The sequence below is a fragment of the Trachypithecus francoisi genome, unplaced genomic scaffold (genome assembly GCF_009764315.1).
Source record: "Trachypithecus francoisi isolate TF-2019V2 unplaced genomic scaffold, Tfra_2.0 Lachesis_group8, whole genome shotgun sequence".
Lineage (NCBI taxonomy): Eukaryota > Metazoa > Chordata > Mammalia > Primates > Cercopithecidae > Trachypithecus > Trachypithecus francoisi.
In genome coordinates this window covers 15,836,891-15,863,043 of record NW_022681473.1, presented here as the reverse complement: position 1 = coordinate 15,863,043, position 26,153 = coordinate 15,836,891, and the positions used below count along the sequence as shown (strand labels likewise).

At 50.1% G+C, this 26,153-nt stretch overlaps 2 protein-coding genes across 2 annotated transcripts in view; one reads left to right on the top strand and one right to left on the bottom strand.

Annotated features, from left to right (window-relative positions):
- The window catches only part of P2RX3 (purinergic receptor P2X 3), a 33,593-nt gene extending 21,562 nt beyond the window's left edge, over positions 1-12,031 (top strand). Inside the window, exons 9-12 of the mRNA XM_033207523.1 lie at positions 7,991-8,084; positions 8,354-8,419; positions 9,341-9,418; positions 9,861-12,031. Of these exons, the coding sequence (XP_033063414.1) occupies positions 7,991-8,084; positions 8,354-8,419; positions 9,341-9,418; positions 9,861-9,974 (352 nt within the window). The 3' untranslated portion in view covers positions 9,975-12,031. The remainder of the gene's footprint in view (positions 1-7,990; positions 8,085-8,353; positions 8,420-9,340; positions 9,419-9,860) is intronic.
- A 4,828-nt stretch (positions 12,032-16,859) lies between these two features.
- PRG3 (proteoglycan 3, pro eosinophil major basic protein 2) lies at positions 16,860-21,174 on the bottom strand. Its single transcript, XM_033204640.1, has 6 exons — positions 21,138-21,174; positions 20,672-20,805; positions 19,571-19,884; positions 18,786-18,917; positions 17,831-17,942; positions 16,860-16,999 (listed from the first exon to the last, which is right to left on the bottom strand). The coding sequence occupies exons 2-6, from the start codon at positions 20,730-20,732 to the stop codon at positions 16,941-16,943; spliced, it is 678 nt and encodes a 225-aa protein (XP_033060531.1). The 5' UTR covers positions 20,733-20,805; positions 21,138-21,174; the 3' UTR covers positions 16,860-16,940.
- Positions 21,175-26,153: the final 4,979 nt, after the last annotated feature.

Here is a 26,153-nt window from a genome sequence, read left to right as displayed (position 1 = left end):
CAGTTGCTGTGAGTCCTGAATGAAACAACAGGTGTAGAAGCCTCTAGCCTAGTGCCTAGCAGGAGTAACTGTCCTGCATATATTTTCCTACTGTTTCCCCCATTGTCCCTATCGAGAGGCTGGCTCCCACCAGTGGCACCCACTTTCCCACCTAGCTCGCTGCCAAATCTAACCGTGTTCTGCTGGGGAGAGAAATAGCCTGTTGTTACCACCTTATACTAGCTCCACCTGCAGAATTAGGAGCATTTGGGGAAATCAGCGACAGGAGGAGGGAGCCCTGAGGACAACCCAGGTAAACTCAGTCTTTGAGATGTCAAGAATCCCAGAAGTTCATTTATTCTTCTAGCAAGAATTTACTCAACCCCCCTACTGTGGGCATTAGGCCTTTGGGCAAACAGAGACAGTGAGATATGAGGTCAGGCGCGGTGGCTCATGCCTGTAATCCCAGCACTTTGGGAGGCCAAGGTGAGCGGATCACGAGGTCAGGAGATGGAGACCATCCTGGCCAACATGGTGAAACCCTGTCTCTGCTAAAAAAAAAAAAAAAAAAAATATATATATATATATATATATACAAAAAATTAGCTGGGCATGGTGGTGCACACTTGCAATCTCAGTGACTCAGGAGGCTGAGGCAGGAGAATCACTTGAGCCTGGCAGGTAGCGGTTGCAGTGAGCTGAGATCGTGCCACTGCACCCTCCAGCCTGGCGACAGAGCGAGACTCTGTCTCAAAAAAAAAAAAAAAGAAAGAAACAGTGAGATATGGCTAATAGTCCACAGTCCATAGTCCAAATTATTGGCTATAGTCTGGTGTGGCAGATACTGTAGTAGAGGCCTGAATCCTAATAGAGACAGAAAAGGCAGCCCCGGGGGATGTCCCAGTCTCAGCTCATAGCCCTGGTTTGTAGCATTTGCTGGATTTCTGTGAGGTAAATACTCCAGGATGGTCAATTTCAAGCTACCAGGGTGAAGTCACTAAACGTGGAATTGGGAAGAGATGCACACAATTGGCTGCCAACTGGGGCGTGTGGACCCAGCCACTGCCACTTCCATCTGCCTCTACCCACCAGCCCACCAACCCTCTTCCAGCTGCTTCAGAAACACCACGTTCTTTCCCATGAGAGGGCCTGCAGTTCCCTCAGCCAGGAAAGCGGCCCCCACTTCTGGCCTTCTTGCCCTTTTAACTCTCCATCCTTCAAGCCCCAACTTGAGGGTCACTTTCTTTTTTTTTTTTTTAATTTTAAGCTCTGAGATACATGTGCAGGATGTGCAGGTTTGTTACATAGGTAAACGTGTGCCATGGTGGCTTGTTGCATCTATCAACCCATCACCTAGGTATTAAGTCCCGCGTGCATTAGCTATTTATCCTGATGCTCTCCCTCCCCTCACACTCCCAACAGGCCCCAGTGTGTGATGTTCCCCTCCCTGTGTCCATGTGTTCTCATTGTTCAGCTCCCACTTATGAATGAGAACATGCGGTATTTGGTTTTCTGTTCTTGTGTTAGTTTGCTGAGGATGATGGCTTCCAGCTTCATCCATGTCCCTGCAAAGGTCATGATCTCATTCCTTCTCATGGCTGCATAGTATTCCATGGTGTATACGTACCACATTTTCTTTATCCAGTCTATCATTGATGGGCATTTGGGTTGATTCCATGTCTTTGCTATTGTGAACAGTTCTGCAATAAACATGCATGCTTGTATCTTTATAATAGAATGATTTATATTCCTTTGGTTATATGCCCAGTAATGGGATTGCTGGATTAAATGATATTTCTGGTTTCAGGGTCCTTTTCACATGAAGCCTTGCCTAACCCCCAGCCTAGGTCAGACATCTAACCATGCTCATAGAATGGCACTCCTCTCCTTCCCAGCCCTTCCTTATATCTGATTTTAGCTACTTATGGGCTTGTGTGGTTAATTAGTATTTCTCTCCCTCTCGTGACAGCAGAGCTTGGCAAGGTATCAGCAGTACCTGAAACAGTATCTGGCACAGAGTAGGTGTGCTCCAAATATTTGTTGAATGCTAAAAGAACGAGAGGCCATCTGAGCTGGGCCCTAATGGATGAATTGGAGTCTGCACGGTGAAAAAGGGAGGCAAGAGGAACAGCATGGGGAAAAGCCTGGATGTCTGTGTCTGTGGGATGTGTTCAGGAAATGCAGGAAGGCAGGTAGTCTGGTGTGGCTGGAACTTGAGTGTGTGGCAGGAAGAAGAGCCTGCAGATAATACAGGTGGACTGGGCCAGGTTGGGAGGGGCCAAGGTATCAAATAGTGCTGTCATTCTCACCAACCCCAATCCTAACCAAGAAAAAAAAAAGTGATCTGGTAAGAACCAGAGGACTTGGGGGAAATAAGCCTTGGGCATGGTGTATGTAGCTGAGCCATTCCCCTTTTTAGATGAGGAGGCTGCAGGGTCCTTCTGTCCTGACACCGCATGGCCCCCCAGGCTTCCTGTTCTGCTCCCAGCCAGGGATTCTGGGTATGGAGACCCACCTAGCAAATGCAAAAAGATGCCCCAGCTGGAGAACAAAATTAGTTATGACCTAACAGAAACCAGGCAACAAAAGAACAGTGTAGAATGCTGGCTAAGAGTGTGGGTCCGACAACTGGACTGCTTGGGTTCGAATCCCGGCTTCACTCACTGTTGGTTTTGTGACCTTAGACAAGTTGCTTCACCTCTCTGATCTGATTCCTCAGCTGTGACATGGGTATAGCAACAGTACTTAAATGCAGTGGGGTGGTTGTGAGCATTAAATGAGCTAATAAGCATAAAGCACGTAGCACAGTGTCTGGTCACAGAGGAGCACTCAGTAGATGCTGGCTGTCATTACTAATATCATTATCTACAGGAGCCAGGAGAGTGTAATGATCAAAGTCAGTGTAGATATTGTTTCATTTTATCTTTATGCTAGGATAAGAAAGGGATGTGTTTTAAGCACTGGCTATATATGGACACTCTCTCAACTCATCCTCCTCAGAGCTCTTTTTCCTCCCATTTTTCAGTTGAAGTAAAAAACTCAGAGAAGTCGAGTGATTTTCCCAAGATCAAGAAGCTAATTCACAACAGCCATAGCACCACGCCCAGATCCCCTAGGGCCTCCTTAGAGGGTTTACTCCTGGGATGTAGCATCAAGGGACTGTGCCCTCTGTCTAATCCTGAGTAACTCTCCAACTTCAGCTCTTTCTTTGTCCCTTGGCAAATTACATCTCTCGCCCATGAAATTCTGGGAGTTTGTAACAGTCAGGGTTAGTATTGCTAGTTGTTATAACAAACAAACCCCTCATTTCAGTGACTTAATGTGAAGGTCGATTTCTTGCCTATGGCACAGTGCACTGAGGGCCAGTGGGGGTGGGGAGCTCCACATAGTCATTCAGGGCTCTAGGCTCCTGCCATCTTGACTCAGCCTCTCTAGAGTCTCAGAGTCCTCTCCTGACTCCTGAGCAACTGGCCGTCAGGTGAGGAAAGGGAAGACGTAGAAGGTACACTGCTCTAAACCACCTCAGTCCAGAGGGAACAGACCTCACTGCCATTCACATTTCACTGGCAAAAACTAGTGATGGGGCCGCAGCTAAATGCAGGGGACTGGGAAATGTGGTCTGATCATCCGCAAAGAGAGGAGATAACCAGACCCTGGTGACCAATGAGCCATCTCTGCCACAGGGGTGGGCAGATTCTGTGATCCCCATCAGCCACAGAAGAGTGCAGAAGCTGGGACTCCTGGGTTACCCCTCCTGTCTGCAGCCTGGGCCCACACTCCCTGAGCTCTGTTCCTCCTCCCTCCACCCGGGAAGAGAACCAGTCCCTGCCAACCCTCCTCAGAGGGTGGGTGGTTGGTGAGATAATGATCTTACCATGCTTATTGCCTCTTGGAAGGCAGGTGCTGGAGAAAAACCAAGTCCGCTTTGATTTTTCTCCCTGTTCCCTTCACATTCCTTCCCAGGATAAATTTAGCCAGCCCTCACTTTGAACGGCAGTGCCCAGGATACGACTTTTTGTTCTCCAAGTCGATGTCACTGTCAGAGCCGTTTTCATGGTTGCAGCTTTCGGCCAGCAGTGAAGATTTCAGGATCACAGGCCCAGCCTCTGCCCTAGCCAAACATCTGTGACCCAGCCTCTCGCCCCTGCCCACTACCCATGGGCATGAGAAGCCAAATCTCTGAGACAAGGGCCTTGAATTCTCCAGTGATGTGAGACAGAACACAGTATTTAGAAGGCTTTGAGATCTCGCACAAGGGCTGCGTTATCCTTAACAGCCTCCAAGAGCTCAGAGGCAGGACGGTTCAAGGGGCATGAGCATGAACTTTGGAGGCATCAGTATGGATTAGAATCCCAGCTCTGGCAAGTTACCTTCTCACCTGTCTCCTCATCTGTACAATGGGTCAACAACAGTGTAGTCTTCATGAGATTAGTGGAGATGCTTATATTAAGGAACCACCTATATTGCTGGTGCTCTATAAACAGTGGGCATGGAGACAGTGACGGTCTGTACTTAACTTCAGGACAATCTGAAAGCCACAGTAAGGACTTCCTGGAGCCTCTGCCCACTCCAGATACTTCTGCCCACTCCAGATACTTCTTTTGCAAACTTCTTTAAAATATCCTGAGAGTCCTCCCTGAAGAATTTATGTTCCTAGACCCTGTCGTCTTTATAGAAACGACGTCCTCTCTTGTGTCCATCCTATTATTCTCCTTTTGCTGCACCTTGAATTCATTCTGTTTTGCCTTGGTTGTGACGCTGTCTTCCTCCACCACCTAGACTTGAACTTAGCATCATTTTAAAGCTGGTTTAGCCCCTCCCCTCTTTCCCTGACCTCCAAGCCCTCTTCCAGCTAAGTGGTTGCACTTCTTTCTGCTGCCTTCTCAGGGTCACTCTCATTCTTACTCTGGGTCTTACTCTTTCTTGGGATCCTCTTGCCTCCCCTGCCTCTCCCTCAGCTGCACAGCCCAAAAGAAAACACCTTCCCAGGTCAGGCTCCCCTGGAAACCATTTTTTCACTGAGTCGTTCTCAGCCTTACTCGAGCAACAGGTACATCACTCAGGCACACCAGCTCTGCTCATGCCCACGCACAGGCAGAGAGAAAATGTGTCACCCATTCTCCTGTGCTCCCTCCTGACCCAGATAAAGCTCTCTAGGACTGAACTTGCTCCTCTGTAAAGTGGGAGTGGTCAGGGTAGGTGTCCTGAGAGGAAACAGTGGGTGGTCCCACAGGGGTGATTGAATAAAGAGACTATACACAAAGGTGCATTCGAGGTAAAGGGAAGGGAACTAACCAGGCCAGTGAAGGGCCTCTGTGCTGGCAATGAGGCCAAGCTGCTACCACCTAGGCTGGCGGGAGTAAGGAGAGGAGCAATTCCCAGGACCTGAAAAAATGCCGAGGCTGCCCAGCCACCTCAGTGCCCTGGTCTTTCTTTTTCCCTGCCCTCTGATCTCCTGTCAGTGCCTTCCATTGGCTGAACCCACCTGGAAATGGAGGCCAAAGCAGTCTTTGCAGACCAGGCTCTCAGGGCCCAGAACTGGGCACAGAAGGGACAGAGAATGGGTGTGGAGGAGCAGACAGAGTCTCTAACACAAGAATCTCAATGATGTCCACGTTTACCCTGTCTCACCAACAGACCTTCTAGTGGGGCATGAGCACACCTGTGCTTATAGACATGGAAACAGACACCCTGAAGGCTAAAGGAACCCCAGAAGCCACATTAACAAGTGGCAGAGCCAGAATTTAGATTCATTTCTGCCTGATTCCAGAGTGCCCCACTGCCAGATGGCAGCCAGAGCAGATAGCGGCAGACGTTTTCCTTCCCCATCACAAGTTATCTTCCTCCCATGCCTGTAATCCCTCCATGATTGATTCACTTGGATTGAGCATTTCCTTGTCTCTGCTGTACAGGTTCAAATGCAAATACCCCTGTCAGGAGCATCACATCAATCACTGAACACTTTCAGGGAATCAGTTTCTCAGACCCCTGGTGGGAGAGGCCTGGGAATCTGTGGGGACTGGAGACACTGAGAGAGAACAATGTCGACCCTACAAGGCTAAGGAGCTTCTGGGCCCTTTCGTTCCCTTGATGTCACTTAATCCTCACCACTTTCCAAGGTTACTGGCATCGGAAACCCATTTTACAAATGGGGGACAGTAGCCCAAAGAGATGACACTTTCCTAATGTTAGAGTTTGGCCCATGACGGGCAGAGCCACACAGCAGAAAGTGCACTGGCTTTAGAAGTCAAAAGACTGATGCGATTTGAATCCCAAATCCAACACTTCACTAACTGTGAAACTACAGGCAGATCTCCTCCCTACCATAGGCATCTGCAAAATGGGGGTCTGAACACTCACCTCTGTGTTGAACACTAACCCCTGTTTGTGGTGAGAATGAAATGGGATCATTTTCCGAAGTCCCCAGCACAGTTCATGGCACCCAGAAGCCAAGGCAGAGAAGGTGCAGGGGTCAAAGTCCTGGACTTGGGCAAATCTAGTGCTGAGCTCACCAGCTGGTGAACTCAGCACCAGCTCTGGGTGACCCCAGACCCCTCAGAGCCTTGTTTGAAAAACAGAGCATCACATGCCTATCTATAATCATCCGCTTTCCATTGCTTCTAACAAAATACCTGAATCTGGGTAATTTATAAAGAAAAGGAATTTATTTCTTCATGTATAGAGGCTGAGAAGTCCAAAGCTGTGGAGCCAGCCGCATCTGGTGAGTCTTCCTACTGGTGGGGACTGCAGTCTCGGGCGCAGGGTGTCACGTGGAGCAGGGCTGAGTGTACTAATGTGATAGCTCAGATATCTCTTCCTCTTCTTACACACCCACCAGTTCCCCTCCCGTGATAGTGCATTAATCCATTAATCCATGAATGGATTAATCCATCCACGAGGGCAGAGCCCGCAGGGTCCAATCGCCTCTTAAAGCCCCCACCTGTCAATACTGCCACATTGGAGATTAAGTTTCAACGTGAGTTTTGGATGAGGACATTCAAACCATAGCACTATCCCAAAGGTTTGTTGCAAGGGTGAAATGAGACAAGAAGTCTGAAAGCGCTTTTTAAAACTGCTCTATAAATGTTAACAATAACAATGGCCAACATCAGCGAGTGTTTCCTGAGTACTTACTGTGTTCCACGCACTGTCTACACCCCTGACGTGTGTGGTTTCACTCAGTTCTCATGGCAGCCTTATGAAGCAGGACTTTTGTGTATTATTCCCACCTGCAAATGAGGAAATTGAGTCTCAGAGATGTTAAGTAACTGGCCCAATGCTGCACAGTCAGTAAGCGGCAGAGCCAGGCTTTGAGCCCAAATAAGCAGAGTGAGCTGGGCTCTGGGAGACCCAGACAAATGGAACTGAAGAAGCTTGGAGTCCAGCAGTGGCTCAAACTTTCTAACACATCAGAATCACTGATGGAAATTATTTAAAAGGCAAGTTCTGGCCGGGCATGATGGCTCACGCCTGTAATCCCAGCACAGGCCAAGGCAGGTGGATCATTTGAGGTCAGGAGTTCAAGACCAGACTGGCCAACACGGTGAAACCCCATCTCTACTAAAAATACAATAATTAGCCAGGGATGGTGGCGCATGCCTGTAATCCTAGCTACTTGGGAAGCTGAGGCAGGAGAATCGCTTAAACCCAGAAGGCAGAGGTTTCAGTGAGCCGAGATCACACCGCTGCACTGCAGCCTGGGCGACAGAGTGAGATTCTGTCTCAAAAATATAAAAATAAATAAAAGGCAAGTTCCTGGGCTGCACCCACAGAGATGCTGATTCTGTGGGTTCCGGGTGGAGCTCAGGAATCTGCTTTTATAAGAAGCCCCCAAGATGATGCTTGTGTGAGGGATCAGCTAACCACACAGGGAGGGGCGTGGCAGGTGTCTCAGAAACCGTCGGTAAGGGTTGCTCAGTGAGCGAAGACACAGGGCTCTGGAGGACCCAGAAGATTCAGGCGGGAGAGAAAGGAGCCCACAGAGGGACCCATCTCTGCCTCTGACCTCCAGGTTTGCCAAGTACTACAAAATGGAGAACGGCAGTGAGTACCGCACCCTCCTGAAGGCTTTTGGCATCCGCTTCGACGTGCTGGTGTACGGGAATGTGAGTCCATGGGCCAGGCAGATGGGGTGGACAGGGGAGGCAGCCCGGACCACCTCTCGGGTTCTGAAGAAGCTCCTCTGGGGGGCAGGGATCTGCTGCTGGCCAGCTTTGACATCCTCAGCAGGTCACTCTCCCATCGATTCACCTGTGCCGTGAAGGGGAGGGACCTACTGATCCATGAAGCACCCTTCTGGCTCCACTAGCAGCCTCAGGCCTCACCCGCATCCCGTGGGCCCTCTGCCCACTTGCCTTGGTCTTTGTGCACACAGGCTGGCAAGTTCAACATCATCCCCACCATCATCAGCTCTGTGGCGGCCTTTACTTCTGTGGGAGTGGTGAGTTCAGCCCCTCCAGGCTCTGACGGGCCAGCCAGAGTGGGGCCCAGACTGGCACCAGCAGGCAGGGGAGTGACGGGGGCAGCTCTGCCTCTGCCTGGAACGTAAAGTCCCCGCCCCCCGCACTTGCCAGGTGCTTCAGTCTCCTTGGCCACCACCCTGCTGCGTCGGCACTGGCTGGAACGTCTCCAGTCATGGAGAGCTCATTACCTCCGGAAGCAGCCTTCCCATTTTCAGGAGGCTCCACCTGTTACAGAGTTCCTGTTTCTCACCGTGTAGCTGGGGGAGGAGGCTCTGGGTTTCTGCAGACCTGAGATGCCTTAATGAGGACAGAGCCCACGTGGCAGGGTGGGCACATAGCCTGCCTTCAGGGACTTCCACCCTTCCACCCCACGCAGTCCTCTCTCTATGCAGCTGTGGTCTGGGTCACCCCTAGGAGCTGGGAAGGCATACCTGAAACATCCTGCAAAGTCCCTGGGCATTTTTTTAAGAGGGAACATCAGTCAGGCCTCCCTGGAGGACTGGTCCCCACCCTGGCCTGCAGTCTGCTAATGTGCTAGCTCGGATGTCTCTGCCTCTTCTTATGAAGCCACCAGCTCCCCTCCCATGATAGCCCATTAATCCACGAATCCATGAATCCATGAACGGATTAATCCATCCATGAGGGCAGAGCCCGCAGGGTCCAATCGCCTCTTAAAGGCCCCACCTGTCAATACTGCCACATTGGGGATTAAGTTTCAGCATGAGTTTGGATGGACATTCAAACCATAGCACTATCCCAAAAGTGTGTTGCAAGGGGGAAATGTCCTGCTCACTGTTTAGGCAGCTTGGGGGTGCTGCCCGAGCCCAGCACTTCCTGCCACCCTGATCCCACCCACCCCAGGGCACCCCTTAGAGCCCGCCCTGCCTCTCCTCCTCCAGGGGACTGTCCTCTGTGACATCATCCTGCTCAACTTCCTCAAGGGGGCCGATCAATACAAGGCCAAGAAGTTTGAGGAGGTGAGTTGGGGGAGGGACACCCTTGGATGAAAGGGAGAGCGGGCAGGGCAGCCGGGGCAGACTCTCAGTGGCTCCCCTTCTGAGGCTTTCTGAAGGGGAGTTCACCAGGCCTCAATGAATATTTGGGGTCCAGACAAGGGAAGACTTGGCCAAGACTTGGCTCTGCAGAGAATCTTGGGGGTTCTGTGGGTCATCTCTGTCAAGATGCCCACCCCGTCACCTCCCCTCTCCATTTCTGGGGCAGGACTAGGGGAGGCCATGGGATGAATGGGGGCTCTGTTTGCCCTTGGGGTACATAGGAGGGGCCTTGGGATCACACAGACATCCTGGCTCCCCTCATGACCGGGTCATGGGCACCCACTGCTGAGTCTGGCAAATGGGGTCACATAGGAGGACATTGCCCATAGTCAGAACTCAGCAACACCAGCTCTTCTGCCTGCAGGTGAATGAGACTACGCTGAAAATCGCTGCCTTGACCAACCCAGTGTACCCCAGCGACCAGACCACGGCGGAGAAGCAGTCCACCGATTCGGGGGCCTTCTCCATAGGCCACTAGGGCCTCTTTCCAGGGACCCACACTCACAAAGGCTCCAGGCCTCCCCACAGGGGACCCTGCCTGAGCAAGGGGGCATGGGAGGGAAGAGGGGCTCTCATTTCTGCTGCTCACTCCATGAGCACAGCTGGGACTCAGGTGTCTGGGCCTCCCACTGCTCCAGTGGACAGGCAGTGCCCCCTGCTGAGACCCCAGTCTCACCTTCACTCCTTGCCTGACCCCATCTGCTTCCTAGGACCCCTGGGGCAGGAGCACCTGAGCCATCCCTTTCCCAAAGCGTAGAGATGATAATGTAGAACAGATGGCCACAAGGGCCTACCAGGTGCCAGGCACTTTCACACACGTTATCTCATTTAATCCTTAGACTAATCCTATGAGGTACATATTAGTTTCCCTTGTTTTGAAGATAAACCAGGGCTCAGAGAGACTGAGTCATTTGCCCCAGGCCAGACAGTCAGGATGTGAGAGAGCTGGGATGTGAACCTCCGTCTGACTAACTCCATCACCCACACCCCATGAGGGAAGAATAAACTCCCGAGGGCCTCAGCCCTGCTGCTTCAGCCACCTCTGCCCTGACCATGATTCGGTTAGTAAAGAGTGAGCCCCGTGCCTTTCCCAGCAACAAAGGCTGCATTTTAGGGAGACTGGTTAGACAGTGGTGAGGGACCCCGTCTCTGACTTGGGTGTGTCCCAAATTTAGAAAGAAACCGAAGGCATGGCTGTCGGTGAATTTTTCCTCATCACACCCCACAGCTCTCCCCAAACCAGGGAAGGGGTCATTCTTGTTCTTCTCTGGGACCCCACACCCACACACATCTGGCCCCGAGCCCTGGGCATTTGATTCCCAGACCCGGGGTCCTGTCATAGGCTGGGACCCTGTTCCAGGAGTTCAGCTGTCCTCATTTACAACATTGGTGAAAAGGCTCCAATGAGGCCTGGTGCCTTGTGAGCTGCTCAGCTGGGTCGGCCAGGCCTGTCCCCATAGGGTCTTAATAAGGTGCCCCATTTTCTAAGGTTAGAAGCTAAGGGGGCCTTAGAAACCATCTTATCTAACCCTCTTGCTTACAGATGAGGAAACTGAGGCCAGAAAGGGAAAATGACTGGTTCAGTGCCACAGTTCATGGTCAAAAAGGAACCCACGTGTTCTGCCCTTCAGGGAAGGAGGCAAGAACAGGAAGCTGGGTCCATTGACATCCTCTATCCCCTTTTCTGGCCTCTCTTACAGTGAGAGGCCCAGAGATTGCCCCAGGGCAGGGCTCTGGGGCAGACCTAGGTTTTGTGAATCCTAAGCATATACAATTTGGGGGCATCTCTTTAGAAAGAATACAAAATTAGGTGTTAGAAGGGGCTCATGCTAGTGAATGAGCCTAAAGAATGTTTTGATAACTTCACGATAAATCTGCATCTGGCGGTCAGAGTAGGCATGATCATGAGGTCTTAGCAGCACCAGCTCAGCTGTAGATGGAGGGCGGCCCCTCAACACAAGGCACAGGAAGTGGGGAAGGGGACAGCTTCAGGAGTAGTTCAGGAGGCTCAAATGGTGGGTACTTGCAAAGGCCTTGCCCAATGACCCCCCACCCCAGGGGGAGAAGGGGTAAGACCATCTCCACATAAGGCTCAGCACGCCTTCCCTCACTCTGCCCTAACCCACAGCCTCATGCCCAGGATGGTGGGGCATATCTCCCCAGGGTCAGCCTTGGGAATTGGGCAGTGCCTGGAGACCTGACCAGACTATGCTTCTCCAGCAGAGACATCAGTGAAGCCAGCACTACATTCTCCACCTGGGAGTCCCCAGTCATTCCTGGGGAATCCAGTTCTTGGAAGGCTGGGGTCATAGGGATGCTCTCTAATGGGAAGATGGAGACAGTGGTGTCCTGAAGGGACCCTCCCCCCAGCCCTTCCCCTTTACCCAGATGGAGGTGGTCCTCCTGCAGGTGCCTCAGCCCCTCTGGAGCCGGCCAGCAAGTGTGTGTGAGCCTGAGGTTGTCCTCCCCATATCTGGACTAAGTTACCGCTTCTGTGTGCTAGATGTAGGGTTAATATCAGTCGTGATAAAAACAGCTACCTTGTCTCTGTTGCATTATGGTTTACTCAACACAATCACCAACATAATCACATGGATCCTCACACCAACCCTGGTGAGTCTGCTATGGTTTGTTATTAATCCTATTTGATAGAAAAAGAAATTTAAAGTACATGGAAATAAGATCTGGAACCCATGCCCATTCCTAACACTAAATTGCCTCTTTAATCATTCAGCATAAAAGCCAACATTGATTACTTACCATTGGCAGGCAATGGACCAAATGAGTGACAGGGATTGTCTAAGTCAACCCCCACTTTACAGAAGAGGAAACTGACACATACTAAAATAAAGAAACTGAAATAGAAGAACTGGGATTTGAACCTAGAACTTTATGACTCTGGAGTCTGAGATCCTGACTTCTATGCTCTATCTGGGGAAAATCCAGAAACTTGTTAGTACCTTTTTTTTTTTTCCTATGTGTGCTCGCTCATGTAATACAGATTTTGCTGCAGTAACAAGTAAAATCACAAGGTTTAATACAGCAAAGTAGGTCAGACAGCCCCCTCCATCTGGTAGCTGTGCCATCTGAGACACATGGACTCCCAGGTCACTGTCGCAGGGAAAGTGAAAACTGGAGGATCACAGCGGGTAATCCGAAGACCAGGCCTGGAGTGGGCTTACTTCATCTCCAGGCACTTTCCATTGGCAGGATTCAGCAGCGTGCTGCAGAGCCCAGCTTTACTGCAAGGATACTGGGAAAGTCCTAGTCCTCTTGTGTTTGTAGGAAGAGAAAATAGTGAGCACAGCCCTGTCTCTGCTTCGTTATCTCCATTTTAATAGCTTCTCTTCTCCCCCTCCCACCCCACTCCCACCATTTCCACTGATAGTTCCACACATCCTTTCCTTCTGTGTTCCTTCTCACAAAATCTTGTTCTCAGCAAGCTGCCAATCAGCCTTCCAGGGGTATTAATAGATAACATTCTGGGGAATTTCTTCTCTCAAGAGTATTTCCTTTTTAATCAGGGGTTATTCAAGACTGGAAGGCCTTAATCAGCCAAAGGAATGAAAGTATAAGAGTTGACGTTGAGGCCTAATGCTAGATCATGCTGGAGATTTGAGGGGCATCTTATCTACCCTGGCCCTGCCTCAACTAAGCTTCAGTCTGGAGGGGTCTTAGCCCCTCTTCTTCCCCCCCCACCTCTCCCCCTGGTTTTGACTGGCAAGATGTTGGGCTGCAATTTGGCTGGATTTGGCTAAAGTCCATTCTCCATCAGGGAGATAAGTAGAGGTTGATATAAGGGGCTTGGCATTCAGCTGAAATACCGGTCTCCAGACCACATGCACAGAACTTCCTTTGTCGCCTGTCCTTCCCACTCCCACAGACAGACGACACTGTTCTAGAAGCACAGCATCAAAAACGGGCTTATTTTAAAGCATGACTCTCCAATAGGAAAAAAAAATAAAAGAATGGGTTTATTCATATAAAAAAAAGCTCAGTATCACTGATCATTAGAGAAATGCAAATCAAAACTACAATGAGATACCATCTCACCAGTCAGAATGGCTATTACTAAAAAGTCAAAAAATAACAGATGCTGGTGAGGTTGTGGAGAAAGGGGAACACGTACTCCCTTGGTAGGGGTGTAAATTAGTTCAGCCATTGTGGAAAGCAGCATGGCGATTCCTCAAAGAGCTAAGAGCAGAACTACCACTGGACCCAGCAATCCCGTTACTGGGTATATCCCCGGAGGAACATAAATCATTGTACCATGAAGACACAGGCATGAGAATGTTTACTGCAGCATTATTCACAATAGCAAAGACATGGAATCAGCCTAAATGCCCATCAATGACAAACTGGAAAAAGACAGTGTGGTACATATACACCATGGAATTGATGCAGTCATAAAAAGAACAAGATCATGTCTTTTTTGGGAACATGGGTGGCGCTAAAGACCATTATCCGTAACAAACTAAAGCAGGAACAGAAAACCAAATACCTCATGTTTTCACTTATAAGTAGGAGCTGAAGGATGAGAACTCATGAACAACAGACACTAGGGTCTCCTTGAGGGTGGGTAGAAAAATATTGGGTATGGCCGGGCGCAGTGGCTCACACCTGTAATCTCAGCACTTTGGGAGGCCGAGGCAGGTGAATCACGAGGTCAGGAGATAGAGACCATCCTGGCTAACACGGTAAAACCCCGTCTCTACTAAAAATACAAAAAATTAGCCTGGGTGGTGGCGGGCGCCTGTAGTCCCAGCTACTCGGAAGGCTGAGGCAGGAGAATGGCGTGAACCCAGGAGGCGGAGCTTGCAGCAAGCCGAGATCGCGCCACTGCACTCCAGCCTGGGCAACAGAACAAGACTCCATCTCAAAAAAAAAATTGGGTGGTAGGCTTAGTACCTGGGTGATGAAATAATCTGAACAGCAAACAAACCACCGTAACGAGTTTACCTATGTAACAAACCTGCACAAGTACCCATGAACCTCAAATAAAGTTAAAAAAAAAAAAAAAAGAATGGACTATTGTAGTGTGTAGTGCGCAGACTTGTATGGGGCCCTACTCCCAGGTAGCTCCCCTTCCATGCCCTTGGGGAGAAGGACCACCTGATATGCTGTGATTAGGAGCTGCCTGACCCAATTTCCATCCATGGAAGTTGGACAGACCCCTCTACTGAGGACAGGCCTTTTCATGTAGAGACAGTCCCTGGGGCCCGGCATGGGTAAAGTCCCTGGCAATGCCAGCACCCATTCTCCTGTTGCCAGAGGCCTGCCTATGTTTAAGGGCCTCATCTCTGTGCTCTCTCCATCACCCAGTTTCCCCAGGCCTCTCTGATCCTGTCCCCTCAACTTTAGCACCCTTAGAAACACAGCACATCCAGGAAAACTTCTTTTCGCTCCTGAAACCACATCCCATCAGATGCTGGTACAGGTATACACATACACACAAACACAGTCCTGTATGCAGGTATGCTCAGACACACACTGAGACATATACCCACCCACATACACACCAGTCAAAGACAGGAAGACACATATGCATACACAGAGAGATTCAGGAACATAAGGCTGCAAAGCTTTGCAGACTATGCATTCACAGGTGTACACACACAGACATATCCATAAATACACAGAGATATATAAATACATGCACACTCAACATGCAAATTCATACTGACAGATTTGTGCACGTTTACATATATAAATTCACACATATACAGGTATACACGTACACAAACACGGACTCATGTACACACCATATACGCACACATGTACCTGTGCACACACAGAAATACTTCTGTATTCTCCCTGAGCTCCATGTAGAAATACACTCCCAAGAAGTCTCTCTCTCCCCTCTGCCTCCACCCCCCACAATCCAGGGCTCTCTACCCTCTTGATACCCAGTCTCAGATGTGAGCTTCCTGCTTCAGCAACTCTACATCCTTCCTGGAGCCCAGTACCTCATCCGTGACAAAGTTAAGAGCAACAACAATAATCTCTCTCACTGTCCCCAGGGTCTGAGAAAGTGGGTGATGGAGACACAGAGGCCTGGGGCTGCAGAACTGGGAATGGGAACTACCAGACACCCTGGCTTTGCGCCCAGGGCCCTGCTGAGAAGCCGCTCCCTCCTAAGGATGTGGCCCCTCTGCAGAGGTAGGCCAGGAGGAAGGAAGGGGAGGACCATCACCCTCCTGGCAATGGATGGGGAACGCGCCTCAGAGGAGGCTGGGCACTCACAGAGGTGACTGGGAATGGAATTGGGGGCCATTATCAGAAGCCAGAAAGGCATAGGGCCTGAGGAGCAGTCTGCCCCAAGACAAGACTGCTTTCTCCCCACCTCCTCATGGTGTTCCCTAGGTGGGACCTCAGTGTTCCACACCAACTCTTGAATCAGCTCCATGGCCTTTATTTTGGAAAGCCACCCCAACCTGCACCCCATACTGAATCCAAACAAAGCAAGAGGACCAGAAAAGCACCCCATACCAACTGAGCTCCCACCCCCCACCCCCCCAATCCTTACCCATACTCCCAGCCCCTCACCTCCACCACACCCATCCCTACTCCCATCCCCCACCTCCCACCCCCACCCCTACTTCCATCCCCCCACCTCCCACCTCTACCCCTACTCCCAATTCCCCACCTCCCACCCTCCTACTTCCATCCCCCCACCTCCCCACTCCCATTTCCACCACCATCTCCACTACCTCTACTCCCACCCCCTACACCCCCAATCCCTACCCCTACTCCCATCCCCCACCTCTACCACACCCATCCCTACTCCCATCCCCCCACCTCCCACCCCCACACTTACTTCCAACCCCTCACCTCCACCACACCCATCCCTACTCCCATCCCCCCACTCCCACCCCCACACTTACTCCCAACCCTCACCTCCACCACACCCATCCCTACTCCCATCCCCCCACCTCCCACCCCCACACTTACTCCCAACCCCTCACCTCCACCACACCCATCCCTACTCCCATCCCCCACCTCCCACCCCCACACTTACTCCCAACCCCTCACCTCCACCACACCCATCCCTACTCCATCCTCCCACCTCCCACCTCCACCCCTACCCCATCGCCCCACCTCCCCACTCCCACCCCTACTCCCATCTCCACCACCTCTACTCCCATCACCCACACCCCCGCCCCAATCCCCCCATCCCTACCCCACGCCCAAGGAGGCCTTCAGGACTGCGCCACCCCAGGTCCCGCTCCGCCTCCCAGCGCAGCCGCCAGCCCGAACCTTACTAGGCCATCGGTCACTTTCCCGAAAGAGTGAACGCTTCCAGGATTTTCCCGAACTGGGGTAATCCCCCAAAGTGGGCAATAAAGAAACGAGAGTCAGGAAATGCTGTGAGAAGTCTGGATTTATGGGCAGGAGTGGTTGAGGGGCGGGAGGAGGCTGCTGGCAGGATCTCCGTGCCGCTGACTTAGAAGGAGCAAAGGAAGGGCAGTTGCTTCTTGCATTGAGCTCGTCGCCAATAACCTCCTAGCAGCAGAGAGCACAGTGAAGTCCACTGCCCCGCGTGGTCTGGCCTGGGCTTCATCTCCTTCCCTCCTCAGGGACCCCCTATGTCCCCATCAATGGCCATCGTCATCCGCCAGCTGTGTGCTTGCCCCACATCCCTACTGGCTCACATTTGCTGAACTCTTACTGCGAGCTAGGCTGTGTGCTAAATGCATTAGATGGACTTAGGTGGGCTATTGCATTTAATCCTTACCATGACTCCAAGAGGTGGGTGCTGTTTATCCCCATTATCCCCATTTTACAGATGAGGAAACGGGGGCTTAGTGGAGATAAACAACGTGCCTATATCTCAGTCGGCAAGTGGCAGCGCTGGGATGTGAACTGCAGCGGTCTTTCTCCAGCACATATGGTCTTAGCCACTATACTAAAGTCCCTCACATCTGGCACCCATGCTGCTGCCCACATCTGCTGTTGGAGGCGGGCATCTTGTCTCTCAGCCATCCCTAATTCCCCCATCCTTCCTTTTCTCTCATCCACACCTTATATCCACTTCCGCTACTCTCATTGGTCACATCTGTTGTTGGAATCTATTGCCCTCATATCGAAGGAGGCAAAGAATTTTCCCACACACACACCATCCAGCCCACCCCCTACCCCCTCTCCGGAACTCCTATCACCTGGTTTTGCTTTGAGGATTCCCTATGTCTCAGCCCTCCTCACACACAGGACTTTGATTCTTGAGTCAGCACAAGGGTCTGAGTTTGGGGAAGTGTGTTCAGGCAGCTCAAAGGGGTAGTATTAAGAATCCACTTTACTACCCCTTCTCCCTGCCCTAGTGCCCTTCCACCTCACCTTTGGTGCATAGAGCCACACAGCACCCACGCCCATTCCCAGGTTGCCCTGGGGACCAGTACGCAAAATTCCAGTGGCTCCCATCAGTCCAGCAAAACCGCTTCCACAGGAACTAGAGAAGTGACAGGCTAGGTCAGAGGGCAGAGGTTCAGATCCAGGACCTCACAGAACACCCCCTGTTGACTTCTCTCACTGCCTACCCGGCCAGGAGCCAGACACCCTAGAGACCCACTCCTAAGAGTTTCCAGGCAGTGACAAGAAGAGCAACCATCTCTCTCAGCCATCACACAGAGCAGGTTTCTCAAACTTTACGGTGTGTACATTATCTCCCGGGGATCTTGTCAAAACGTAGGTTCTGATTCGAGAGGTCTGCAGTGGGGTCCAAGATTCTACAGTTCTAACAAGCTCCCAGGTTATGGTGGTACTGCTGATCTATGGACCATACTTTGAATACCAAATATAATGCCACTTATTCACCCACAATTCCAGAACCACCCTGAGAGAAGAAGGTCCTCATTTCAGGGATTAAAAAAAAAAAAAAAACAAGTCTCCAAGGAACCTATTTAGCTAGCTTTCTAAGTGACTAAGCTGGGTGGGCCTGGACTCTGTCTCGTGACTCCAGTGGTATGCTGGTAAATGTTTATACCAGCTCTTGGGGTGGGTGGAAGGATAGGGAGTAGAAAGGAGCCCTGATGTGTAGCAATTGCCAATTTCCTGTGTGTAAATACTCCCACCATGGCTGATGTCAAGCTGCAAGCATGTAGTCACTGAGCATGGAGTTGGAAAGAGATGTGCATCATCAGTTCTCCTGAGCCAGTACAAGCCAGCTCCAGAACATCATTGCCTGCCACATTAAGGACATTTTAGCTGCTGGCCTGAAGCTTGGTACCATCAGGTGCTACTTTAACACAATCAGAAAGAACTTACTGCACCCGAGAGTTGGCCCCTGACTTACCCAGCCCCTGAGGATGCCTCCAATCCAGACCTGGGCCTGGTTGGTTGTGCTAGCATAGTGCTGAATGCGATAGTTGAAGTTGAAGTTGTGGATGGAAAGAAGGTTGCCTCCGTAGCATTTGCTGCAGATGTTCTGCAGACAGAAACAAAGTAGAGAATTTCCTCTTATTTATTTCAAGTTTCTGAGTCTCCAGGCAAGAGCCCAGCATCCCTTTTCAGGTTAAAAATAAACCTACTCGCCTCCCTTAATCCTATCTTTTGCTCTTTAATTAGCTATCAGGACAATCCTGCAGGAAGTAATAATACTCATAATAATTATAACCACCTTTTATTGAGAGTTTATTATGACCCAGTGACTATGCCAAACACTTTTCATGTATTATCTCATATAATGCTCACCACAACTCTAAGAAGTTTTATCTTCGTTTTACAAATGAAGGTGCTAAAGCTCTGAAAGGAAAAGCGACTTGCCCAGGTAACACAGCCAATAAAAGGCAGAACCAGAATTTAACGCAGGTGTTTCTAACACTGAAGCCTTTTGTTTAAATCAGTGGTTCTCCCCAAGACCAACAATATCATCATCACCTGGGGATTTGTTGTAAATGCAAATTCTCAGGCTCCACCCCAGCCCTCCTAAATCAGAAGTTGTGCGAGTGAGGCCCATAAATCTGTTTTAACGATACCTCCAGGTGACTCTGATGCACTAGCCCAAATGAATAGGGAACAGAAGACTGAATGTACTCTCTTCTCCCCCAGGTCCTCCGCAGTAGCCTCCCTACTACTTACCTGAGCGTTTGCAAACGTTGTAGGAGTCCGCACCAATCGGTAGTGGCAGACCTTGCACCTTGGACTTCCCTGCACTTCAACTGTGTCTTCTTCCCTGGGGCACTGAAAGTCCTTGTCTAAGGCAGCTGGGTCCGACTCCATGGCTTCCTCATCCTCAGAGGCGTCTTGGCAGGCAGAAGCCTTGACCTCCTCTCCCTTTGCCTGAGTCACCTCTTTGGTCAAAGCCAAGTCTCTCTCCTGCTCCCTTGAACTAACCAGATCCTGGCCTAGGTCTTCCTCTGTCTCTAGGCTCTCCAGATGGGGGACATCATTCTCTGGGAAAAAGAGGTAACCTGCCATCAGGTCAAGAGCTTCCTTGTTCCAGCACCGTGGACAGCTCCAGCAACCTCACCTGAGCTTTCCTAGGAACTCCACCTGAAGCCAAGACTGGAGGATTTCCTTGGTGTTAGGTAAGGAGAAATCTCTCGGGTCACACTCACAAATGGACAAGAACTTGACTCCTAGCCGACACCATGAGTGTGTGTTTTGAAGGTGGGAGAAAGCACGTGTGAGAAGCCCGGAGCAGTCACCAGCCCTTCATCTTAACAGGTGGGTGGTTTTTCCTTTTGAAAGTGCGGGTTACAGTTGGCCGGGCGCGGTGGCTCAAGCCTGTAATCCCAACACTTTGGGAGGCCAAGGTGGGCGAATAATGAGGTTAGGAGTTCAAGACCAGCCTGGCAAATATGGTGAAACCCCGTCTCTACTAAAATTACAAAAATTAGCCGGGCGTCGTGGCATGTGCCTGTAGTCCCAGTTACTCTGGAGGCTGAGGCAGAAGAATTGCTTGAACCCGGGAGGCGGAGGTTGCAGTGAGCCGAGATCGCACCATTGCACTCCAGCCTGGGCAACAGAGCGAGACTCCTTCTCAAAACAAAAAACAAAAAAGAAAGTTCCAGATTACAGTTCTGAGTCCAGGTGATATCTTACCGGAGATGAGCTGTATTGGCTAAAGAGGGAAGGCTGTGGTCCTGACCTCATGAGTGCAAATAAAAGCTGGGGGAGGGGAGTGTAGGAAAAAGGAAAAAAGAGAAAGATGGATGAGGAGGGAAGGGAGAGACTTACCCAGATGAAGAGCAGAAACTGTTCCCAGCAGAAGAACTGGCAGGAGCAGGAGGCGTTGCATATCTACTGTCTTTTAGTGAGGACACTACTCCACCTTCCTTCTGCGGGCTGTCTTTGTGTATCTAGTGTAGCCCCTGGCACATAGCATAGAGGGAATGTTTGTTTAATTGTTTGATTAAAGAGAACACTAGATTGCTTTCTCTTCTTGCCATGAACAGACGCTGAGCTGGAGAGTCTAGAAAAGGAATAGTGGGAGGGATAACTCAGGTATAAAAGTTCATCTATCTTCCAGTCTCCGTTGCTGCTCTCCAGTATCGCCTTCAGCCCAGACTCCTGCCCCTGCGGAGACAGGTCTGCTTAGCCATGATGTTCCTAAGGACAGGCCTCCTACGTGCTTGCCCTATGAGGTGCTGCTTCTTCCCAGGGCCTACATTGGTCCTGCCTGGGCAGCCAGAAGAGAACTCACCTTCCAAGAGTCTGAGACCTCCACTCTCAGTGCCTCTGCCTTCAGGACCCAGAAGCAGCCTTTATACTGGGTTTTTGGGGAAGTGGGAAGAGGCCAGAATGATTGCTCTAGGCCAGGGTTGGGGACTAAGAAGCTGATAACGAAGTTTGCTCAGTTATCTCAACCCTGTGCCCTGTTCTCTGCTGGGACTGCAGGGACCTGCCTCCTGGGGCCTACTGCCATGTATGGGTGCCCTGGTTTGCTTCAGGAGGCCCTGGATGTTATGTCCATTGTCCAGGCATAATTATTATTTATGCCCCCTAAAGTTCCCCAGTCTGAACACCACACCTTAACTCCAGGAGTAGCTTCCTGTTCGTGGAGATCCCAGGGAGCTTGTGAGAGACAATGAGTGGAGGCAGTAAGAGGGGAAGGGGAGGCTCAGTGCTCCCAAGCTCTCACCCATCCTAGGGGTGTTGTGTGCAACATACCCCTCACCCTCATCTCCACCTCGTCGCCACTAGGCATGTATGACCGCCCCTACTTCACAGAGGCAAAATGTGAGATGAGAGAAGAGAGAAGGCAACTTGCCAAGGTTCCATGGGAAGTGGAAGAACTGGAATTTCTAAGTCTTTTTGACTCCAAAACCTTCTCTCTCTTCCTTTCCTCTCTCTCTCTCTTTTCTCTCCCTTCCTCTTTCTCACTCTTCTCTCTTTCTCATCTTTTTTTTTTTTTTGAGATGGAGTCTTGCTCTGTCACCCAGGCTGGAGTGCAATGGCATGATCTTGGCTCACTGCAACCTCTGCCTCCCGGGTTCAAGCGATTCTCCTGCCTCAGCCTCCCGAGTAGCTGGGATTACAGGCCCCCCCACCACACCTGGCTAATTTTTTTTATTTTTAGTAGAGACGGGGTTTCACTATGTTGGCCAGGCTGGTCTCGAGCTCCTGACCTCGTGATCCACCCACTTTGGTCTCCCAAAGTGCTTAGGATTACAGGCATGAGCCACTGCGCCTGTCCACCTCTTTTTTTTTTTTTTGAGAGACAAAATCTTGCTCTGTCACCCAGGCTGGAGTGAAGTGCTGCAATGATAGCTCACTGTAACCCTGAATTCCTGGGCTCAAGTAATCCTCCTGCCTCAGCCTCCTGAGTCGCTGGGATTACAAGCGTGAGCTTTCTCATCTTTAATGTGTGAAAAATCTACATCCTTTCTTCTGTGCTGTGGATCTAGATCAAGGTTCCTCAACCTTTGTGCTATTAATATGTGAGATCAAATAACTCTTTGTTGTGGGGGACTCTCCTGAGCGTTGTAGAAAGTTTAATGGCCCCGCTGGTCTCTACCCACCAGATGTCAGTAGCACCTCTCCCCACCTCCGCAGATGATCAAAAATGTCTCCACATGTTTCCAAATGTCCTCTGGGGAGAAAAATGGCCCCAGTTGAGGATCTCTGATCTAGAATATGCCACCTTGTCCAACCTCAAGGCGTAGCTTCAGGGCTGGCAAGCAGGCAGCATGAAAAGCTCCACGCGGAGTCTCTCCAGCATTCTGTAGATCATCCTCTCCACCCAACCCTCCCCTCCTCACCTCCCATCTCCCACCAGCCTTGTGTCACCCCAAGGTCTGGACTAGAATCAGGCAGGGGAGGCTCTCAACTCAGGGACACTAAGAAATTAAGGGGACGGTAAGAAATTCACTATTCAAGATAAATAACATTTTAATGAAATATTTCTTAAAAATTGAAATTAATGCAAAACAAAACATCAAAATTTTAACTGACCAAGCTCTAACCAAATTTGCTGCATGTTAAAGAGAGGCTAGCATGTCTCAAACCTTGAATTTGCCAGATATCTCTGCCAAGAGCTAGTGGACTTGTCAGGGTGAACTCAGAGGCATCCTTGTGGTATGCTTCTCAGAACATGAGTATGCCTGGCACATGAGTGGAGGGTGACCCTTGTCAATTAGAAAGTGCAGATTTGCAGGACCGAGCATGGTGGCTCATGCCTGTAATTCCAGCACATTGGGAGGCCTGGGCAGATGGATCACCTGAGGTCAGGTGTTTGAGACCAGCCTGCTCAACATGGTGAAACCCCATCTCCACAAAAAATACAAAAAGTAGCCGGGCATGGTGGGGGGTGCCTATAATCCCAGTTACTCAGGAGACTGACGTGGAAGAATCACTTGAACCCAGGAGGCAGAAGTTGCTGTGAGCCGAGATCATACCACTGCACTCCAGCCTGGGTGACAGAGTGAGACTCTGTCTCAAAAAAAAAAAAAAGGTACAGGTTTATTCCCCATATTTCACCCCAGCCCTCCAGGGCTCAGGGAGCAGGGACAGGCAGCCCAGAGGGTGAGAAGACCTAAATTCCCTCCCCTCTTCTGCTCTCCCAAGGGACCCACAAATGGAGAAGTAACTGAGAGGCCACTTCTGAGTCTGATTGCAGAGTAACGGCCTTGATCACTATCTCCTTAGCCCAACGGACCAAACCCTCCACTTATCTACTTGACTGTAGGAGGACGGGCCAGGTCCAGGACCTAAAAACCTGGTTGGTGAATTTGGAGCTTGAGACCTCCCTAGTGGTGGAGGGTAGAGGCATAGACCCCCATTTGCCATTATTCTTCCTCATCCATTGACCCAGGCCAGGGGTACCATTTCACTTGGTAATTGGGATCACTAATAAGGTTGGCTGCTCTCAGGAACCAATGCCACCATAAGCCTCACACTCACTCATTGTTTCTTTTTTCTTTTCTTTTCTTTCTTCTTTTTTCATTTTTCTTTTCTTTTCTTTTTTTTTTTTTTTCTGAGACAGTCTTTCTGTCACCTAGGCTGGAGTGCAATGGCATGATCTCGGCTCACTACAACATCCACCTCCCAGGTTCAAGCGATTCTCCCACCTCAGCCTCCCGAGTAGCTGGGACCACAGGCACCTGCCATCATGCCTGGAAAATTTTTTTGGTTTTTGTAGAGATGGAGTTTCACTATGTTGGCCAGGCTGGTCTTGAACTCCTGACCTTAGGTGATCTACCCGCCTTGGCCTCCTAAAGTGCTGGGATTACAAGCAGGAGCCACCACACCCGGCCTCGTTTCATTTTACAGATGGAGAAATGGCATCTCAGAGACTTTAAACAAGTTGCCCAAGGTCACACAGCAAGTAGAGACAGGCTTGAACCATAGGCTCCCAGCTCCTTATCCACCAATAGCTATGTTTCTCTAGCTTCCTCTCATCAACCTCCCTCCTGAACAGACCATTCCCTCTTTCATGTCAACCCTGTTTTCATTGTATATAAACCCTTGGCAAAGATATTCCAATGACCTCAGTGACCTTTTCTGTCTGATTTAAAACAAGAAAAAACTTTTTTGAGGGTCTTCCATGGACCAGACACTATGCTTCATTAAGGTTTTTACATCTGTTACTTAACAACCGCTTAATCCTTAAAAGTCATCCTACAAATTGGGCATTGCCATCTCTAGTCTATATATGTACTACAAAAACTCAGAGAAGTCAAATGACTTATCCAAGTTTGCACAACTCGTAACAAATGATCCGTCAGATCCTAGCCTGTCTGACTCCCAAATCTTTGCTTTTTTTTTTTTTTTTTTTTTTGAGACGGAGTCTTGCTCTGTCGCCGGGGCTGGAGTGCAGTGGCCGGATCTCAGCTCACTGCAAGCTCCGCCTCCCGGGTTCACGCCATTCTCCTGCCTCAGCCTCCCGAGTAGCTGGGACTACAGGCGCCCGCCACCTCGCCCGGCTAGTTTTTTGTATTTTTTTTTAGTAGAGACGGGGTTTCACAGTGTTCGCCAGGATGGTCTCGATCTCCTGACCTCGTGATCCGCCCGTCTCGGCCTCCCAAAGTGCTGGGATTACAGGCTTGAGCCACCGCGCCCGGCCAAATCTTTGCTTTTTTTGACACACCCAGATGTGTTACTCCCAGATGATCTAGCCAATGATGCCAACATTGTTTTCAGCATCCATGGAACCCCAAGCCTCTGGCTTAATGTTTGCATTTATGTTCATAGGGGTTTCAAACTCTGCCTCTTGTTCCAAGATTCAGTGCATCCCCTCATTATGCAGAGGGTAGGCCTTGCCATCTTGAGAGGCAGTGTAGGATGATGTATAATGAAATCACAAGTTCCAGGGTCAGCCCCTCTCTGCCTCAGCTTTCTCATCTGTAAACTAAGGCTAATGACAAGATTTGCCTCCTGTGAGATCAGCTTAAGCAAAGCTCTCAGAAATATGTCTGGCACATGGGTTGAGTAAGGGTGCCCCTTGTCTATGAAAAAGCAATGAGTGTACTGTTGATTGAACCCCTACTCTGTGCTCTGCACTGTGTAAGGAACTCCATGGAGTCAATGATAAAGAATCATTGATAAACTGTTTCACAGAGTTTAGTTAGTATCTTACAGGAGAGGAAAACGCACACACAAGCCCATATTTTGGAATATTAGTCCAGTCCCTTTATTTCATGATTTTTACTTTTTAAGAAAAAAAAATCTATTTATTTCTTTTGAGATGGAGTTTTGCTCTTATTGCCCAGGCTAGAGTGCAATGGCACGATCTCGGCTCACTGCAACCTTCGCCTCCCAAGTTCAAGCGATCAAGTGATTCTCCTGCCTCAGCCTCCCAAGTAGCTAGGATTACAGGCATGCGCCACCACGCCCGGCTAATTTTTTTGTATTTTTAGTAGAGACGCGGTTTCTCCATGTTGGTCAGGCAGGTCTCAAACTCCTGACCTCAGGTGATCTGCTCGTCTCGGCCTCCCAAAGTGCTGACATTGCAGGCATCAGCCACCGCGCCTGGCCAAGAAAAATTTTTTAATGAATGTACAATGTGCTCTTATAAAGCGCACTGTAGAGTGGATTGCTGGGGGAGTCTTTGTGGTGAACGCACCAATGTGAACATGCCTAGGTCGAGATACACAAGGTGACTAGGAGCCCTGCAGCCTCCTTCATGCCCCTTCTTGATATTACTCCCCCAAAGAAGATCTCTGTGGACTGGAAGTCAAACTTCTGTCAAAGCACACACTCACAGCAGCAGAGATTTATG

Coding starts and splice junctions, on each gene's coding strand:
- PRG3 (XM_033204640.1), bottom strand. CDS start 20,732: ATGCAACGCCTCCTGCTCCTGCCAGTTCTTCTGCTGGGAACAGTTTCT. Junction 19,885..20,671: donor AGTTTCTGCTCTTCATCTGG/GTAAGTCTCTCC, acceptor TCTTTTTCCCAG/AGAATGATGTCCCCCATCTG. Junction 17,943..18,785: donor GAGGCATCCTCAGGGGCTGG/GTAAGTCAGGGG, acceptor TCACTTCTCTAG/TTCCTGTGGAAGCGGTTTTG.